General features: G+C 40.7%; 1 protein-coding gene across 1 annotated transcript; it reads left to right on the forward strand.

The window, feature by feature from the left end:
* The first annotated feature begins 513 nt into the window (after positions 1 to 513).
* Positions 514 to 5532, forward strand: LOC140740621 (leukotriene B4 receptor 1). Its single transcript, XM_073069941.1, has 2 exons — positions 514 to 1607; positions 1904 to 5532. Exon 1 carries the CDS (start codon positions 541 to 543, stop codon positions 1543 to 1545), a length of 1005 nt encoding a protein of 334 aa, XP_072926042.1. The 5' UTR covers positions 514 to 540; the 3' UTR covers positions 1546 to 1607; positions 1904 to 5532.
* Positions 5533 to 6287: the final 755 nt, after the last annotated feature.

A 6287-nucleotide genomic window follows, 5' to 3' on the forward strand; every position in this document is an offset into this window, starting at 1 on the left:
ATATTGCAAAACTCTTTTCAGTCTTTTAATTTTTTGCTGTAGTTGTGGCAGTAATGCAGTCGCATTCTAAGATACTGCAATTATTCAACTGCTAAAGCATTTCTTCTGCATTCCTACTTACAAACAAATGAAAGTCTCATAATAAAAGCAGATTGCTGTGTGTCAGTTTACCAACTTCCTCTTATTGTCTACTGTAAATGGTTGATTTTACTTGGAGAAATCCAAAGGTCAAGAAATACTTAAGAGAAATATAATAATAAGCAATAAACTGAGAATTAACAGTGAACTAAGAGCTTTAAGCTTTAACTTAACAGTGAGTCCAGCAAAATAATCCAAGGGTCTTTCCAAAGAGGTAAAATAGTTGATTGTCCCTCAACTGTCAGTTCCTTATCTTGAACTGTTGGCAAATGAGGTTTGGTTTGAATTTTGCAATACATCTCATGACACTGAAAGCAGAAACATCATCAATGTGTCAATTTCTTGAGCAAGTTTCATTTAGGACTTGAAATCTTACTGAACAGTCTTGTGTTGTTGGCAGTTATGGAGCCAACAAACAACACTGCAGCAATGGATCACTCGTTCGGCAAGGAAAGTGGCATCACAGCAAGCATCATCCTTGGAGTAACCTGTCTCATTGGAGTTCCAGGGAATTCTGCGGTTATCTGGGTTATATTGTTTAAGATGAAAAAGCGGCCGTCCACAATTCTGCTGATCCTGAATCTGGCCATTGCCGACCTGGTTGTCCTGGTCACTTTGCCATTGTGGATTTATTCCATCACCAGCAGCTGGGTCTTCGGAGAAGCCTCCTGTAAAATCCTCAGCTATCTCATTTACTGCAACCTGTATGGCAGTGTGTTCTTCATCATGCTGATGAGCATCGACCGCTTCATGGCTGTCATCTATCCATTTGCTTCACAAAGGTGGCGGAGGGACAGCTTCATTTGCAAAGTAATAGCTGTTGTTTGGATTCTGGCTTTTCTCTTTGCTGTCCCTATCATTCCAATTAAAAGAGTTCAGATGGTAGATTACAAGATACAATGTTCAGCCCGTGACTATGACTCTAAAGCTCAACAAATTACTTGCCTCGCACTGGAGACATTTGTTGGATTTGTGATTCCTTTTACTGTGCTCACTATCTGTTATGCATATGTTGCAAGAAGGGTGAACAAAATGACTTTCAAGAGTAAGAACAGATCGGAAATGCTAATTGCCAGCATTGTGATTGCATTTGTTATCTGCTGGCTTCCTTACCACGTCTTCAATGTGATCGAATTTGCTTCCCTGATGGTGAGTCCAGATTCAAGTGCATTGGCTACATTGGATCACATTTCTGAGATTGGATCATACGTTACTGGGGCGTTGGCTTTCATCAGCAGCAGCATTAACCCTCTGCTTTATGCATATGCTGCCAAGAGTTTGCGGAGCGGCTTTCGATCTTCAGTAATGGTAAAGATATTCGAGCAAATGGGTCACTCCACCACTAAAGACGAATATACTATGGCACGTCTTAATGAGACAAAAGTGGAAAGCATCCAAGATCTATAAACCTTTATTGCACTGTTAATGAAAAGTCCCATTCTGTCCTGCATGAATATCAAAGGCAAAAGGTACGTAAGTTAAATGTAGCAGAGATAACCAGATCACTGGTGCTGAATTTAATAGATGACATCTTACCCAGAAATATATGTTACTTTGTGAATCAACTCAACTGTAGTAAAGATTACCTGGTTGATTTCTCATTGAAAAGTTTGCTGCAAGCTTATACTAATTGGTTACATCTTGTCTGTCACAGAATTAGACTGACACTTTATTAGATGACTGGATTTACTAATTCCAATGAAATAATAAAAATCATGTATTTTTTCCCATTTCCTTTCTAATATTACTTCAACTCTTTTAACAGTTCTTCCCTTTTGCACAAGGAAAACTGTAGTCAATCTTCTACAAATTGGCTCTTTATTCACAGCAAACCAATGTGGACTAAAAATAGACAAAGATTTCTATCCACGAGGAACCAAAGGACTATGTATAGAACTTTTAAAACAGACTGTGGACTAAGAAGAAATGCTGAGGAATTGCTCATGCAAGTACAAACAGGATACTTGAGTATCGTTGTTCTCTGTGCCACTGTGTGTGACTACCAACAAACATTAAAATGGCAACACATAAGGAGTGAAAATGGTGTCCATCCCATTGCTGTTTGTGCCTCCAGCAGCCTTTGAAAGTGGGAATCATCAGAATCTTCTCTATCTTCCGAACTTGCAGAATACTTACGTACTCAAGACTCTGACCCACCGAAGCATTTTTGTTGTGCTAATAACTGAACATTGATCACTTCTATATTTCATATAGTCTTCCAAATGCAGAAGGCTATCAGGATGGGACAATCAAAGAGGAAAGGATTGTATTAATCAAATCAAATTGTCAGGGATGTGATTTCTGTGATTCTGTTTTTGTATTGTGATTCACTTTAACAACTTGCAGGTAGCTGGGTACGATGCCTGGAAACATGAGAAAACATTCCTTCAAATGATTGCTTGAGTAGGTTAATATTTTAAAGAGTGAGTAATAGTTAAAGTTGAAGGGCAGCCTCAAGGGAATTATGCAGAGGGCAGGGCTCCTTCAGGTGATCTCTGGAGTGACGTGTTCCAAGGCAGAGTTACAATTAAGGGTTAATGTGTGTAAGGTTTAGAGTGTGGAAGTCATAACAGTACACAAGGGTTTATAAAATTTAATCTTCAGTAGTTCTAGATAACATTTTATCTGCAAGTTTGTTCAGTCTTTAAAATCTTTTAATAGAATTCAGAGCCATGCTCCTCTGTTGACATTGTTAAGCATTTGGATTGGTTCGGGCAGACCACAGAGGTCAGGTATTAGAGGAATCTATAGATGTTCACCTGCTGTGGTCAACACCTGTCAATTAAACAGTTGATTTTGAGCTTTTAATTTTAAAAAAGCAATATATCCCGAAAGAGGCAAAACTGGATGCATAAACTAAAGAGTACAAAGATTGGGATTAAAGGAAACCAAGAGAATTGGACTCTGGAAATCAGAGGCCATGAACTGAGGGGAGAAATGGGCTGTTGGGGGCAGGGAGCATAACAGAGCGGCCACCCGTGACATACGGCTCAATGATGGGCAGGATTGATATTCCTAGTTGAAGGGTTCTTGGGCGAGGTAGGTGGGTGGCGAGGGCTTGGAGAGGTGGAGATCCAGCAAACAGGAAAGACTTACAACTGTGAAGAGAGGTAATATACAGAGAAAATCGACGAATGTTGCCACTAGGTCAAATTAAGAAATCAAAGAGGGTCAATCAGACATCCAGGTATATTCGTAGGCCATTTAACACTGAGGCAGCGATAGAAGAACAGGCATGTTGACACATTAAAGAGAACTTTTTAATAATCAGTACATAGTAGACAGTCATTAATAGAGCAAAGCAGATGATTGACCTTAAGATGATTATTCCCTAAAGTTACGAAAACACAAGTAGCATTTCTGATGAGATTTCTGCTCAAGAGAAAACTGAACATAAGACCAGTTCAGCATAGCACATGATAAAGCTGGTTCCATTATTACCATTTCCCATTGTGTTTATGCTTCATTTGAATGTGAGTGAAGAAACAATCACAATGTTTCACGTGCCACTGACAATGTTTCTTCAGTTCCTCCTTCACTGCTCAAAGTGTTTGGTAATGAGAAGTGAAATTGTGCTTTATTCAGTTACTTTTAATAAACTTATCAAACTAAAACTATCTGAAGAGTAGATTTACAATATGCCTGTTGGATGCTTTCTGGGATACTGTGCTTGGCAAAAAGAGAACTTCATTCCTCCATCCTCTCTTGTGCGGGGGTGCAAGCTCCCGCATTTCTTTCTAATCTCTTCAAATAATTACTGATTAGTACTGAAAAGCTGCTTTGACCTTTTTCGCAATAATCCATTTGGAATTAGAATTTTTGGCACACGCACCGGGATACAGTGAAAAGCAAGACTTGCATATTGTTGATACAGATCAAATCGTTACAATGTGCATTGAGGTAGAACACTGTAAAACAGCAATAAATCAGAATAAAGTGTATCAGCTACAGAGAAAGCACAGTGTAGGTAAACAATCAGGTGCAAGATTATAACAAGGTACGCTGTGAGATCAAGATTCCAATTTATTATTCTAGGAAACTATTTAATGATCTCTTCTCCACTACTGTAAATTTGCCTTCCTTTACTAGGTGATGAAGCGAAGGGAAGACTGTGCCATGATCGGGTAACAATCAGATTATTGGATGAGACCTAATAACAGTTTGAACTCAGTCGTATTTAGGAGATGTTTGGGTCTGATGGGGGCCTCACGTTTCTCTTTGATTGGCTTTATCTACTTGAAGATCTAAGTACCACGTTCTTCCGCACAGAGGCACAGAGTTCGGGTTTTATGTAGATTCAGTACTGTAAGTACACTTCCTGAAGCCTGTGATGTATTTCAGTAAACATGTGTGCAAAAACACCTGTGTGCATACACACACATACAATTCCGATTGAAGTTAGAGACAGAATTGGATGCACATCAGCTCCGGTAGGGTTTGCAGGCCATTAATTGCTACAAAGTAAAACCTAGCATTATGAATGGCTGTGATGTTCCACTCCCAGATGAGCTCCATGTCTTTTCTGTGTTATGAGTGATGGACAGACCTGATGGACAATGGGGTGCAGAGTTAACCATTCCCCTCCTGAGAACCACAAACTATTGCTGTTGCTATGCTGCTCATGAGAGAGAGATAAAGCCCAGGCAAGAACATTTGCTACAGATAAGAGGGGGAGAGAGACTGTTGATTTACTGTATTATGACTCTTCCTGGATTATTTACCTTCCACTACAAGGACTTTACTTTGCACATTAACATTCCTCAGGAGATAGCAGGAGTGGCCTGATTTGATGGACACGGTCATTCAGAGTTGATGGATAGCTGAGACCCCGTGAGTGGGGATAAAAGACACATCTGGAGAGACACCCTTCAGACACACCAGTGGACACTGACTGCGTGTTGGGAACCCACAGAAAGGTGGGGGCTTTGGAGACCGAACCAGGAGATCGGTCAGTAAAGCTCACAGTGTTACAGCAGGGCCGGTGGGGACTTGTGTGTGTGTCCACTCATGCCAGAGTGACGAGTTCACCACAGAAGAACGGTCTAGCTGAAGACTAGAGGGGTCATAACTGAATGGACACAACGATACGACGGATTAAGAAAGCCACAAAAGGTTTGCCTGCCGCAACTGTCGCTGTTACATCTCGCTCGCTCTCTCTCTCTCTCTCTCCAATGATTTCAACACAACAGCCATAACCACCTCAGCATTTATGAACTGAACTCTATACTTTCCTATGACAATTCATTTACCCCTAGACATCGATAGAGCTTGTTTATTATTGATTATTATTATTCCTACACTTTTAGGTTTATTACTGCTAACTTGTTTTATATGTATATTTGCATTTTTGATATTGTATTGTGTAGTTTACTAATAAACACCTTTAGTTTGGTACCACCAGACTCCAACAGATTCTTCTTTCTCTGCTGGTCAGATACCCAGTTATGGGGTACGTAACATCTGCATGCTTTGAAATGGAGATTAAAACTACACCTGAGCATGAAACTACTCCCTGCAGCATGCAGCGACTCTATGATCTCTGCCTCAGACTATCTTTCAAGAGGGAAAACCCTCGCAAGGTGTCAGGCCCTGATGGTATATCTGGTAGGCCAGTGCAAACCTGTGCCAGCCAACTAGCGGGAGTATGAAAATATTTCCTTAGTCTCTCACTGGGAGACACAGGTAGTGCGGATCAGAAATAACATTTTCCCCTTGCTGACAATCAACAATGGCGCACTTCAAGGATGCATACTTAGCCCACTGCCTTACTCTCTCTACACTGACGACTGTGCAGTTAGGAACAGCTCTAACACCATCCATAAATTTGCTGATGACACTATTGTCGGCAGAATTTCAGATGACGATGAGGAGGCGCACATGAGTGAGATAGAACAGCCGGTTAAGTGGTGTCGCAACAACAATCTTGCTCTGAACGTCAGTAAAACCAAAGAATTGGTTGTGGACTTCAGGAAGGAGAAGTTGAGGGGCGCACACGGCGGTGGAAAGGGTGAGAAGTTTCAAGTTCCTGTGTGTCACCATCTGTGAAGGTCAATCCTGGGCCAACATATTGATTCAATTACAAAGAAGGCTTGTATGACACCAATGACTCTTGCAAATTTCTACAGATATACTGTGGAGAGCTTTCTAAC

This window comes from Hemitrygon akajei, chromosome 17, assembly GCF_048418815.1.
Source record: "Hemitrygon akajei chromosome 17, sHemAka1.3, whole genome shotgun sequence".
NCBI lineage: Eukaryota > Metazoa > Chordata > Chondrichthyes > Myliobatiformes > Dasyatidae > Hemitrygon > Hemitrygon akajei.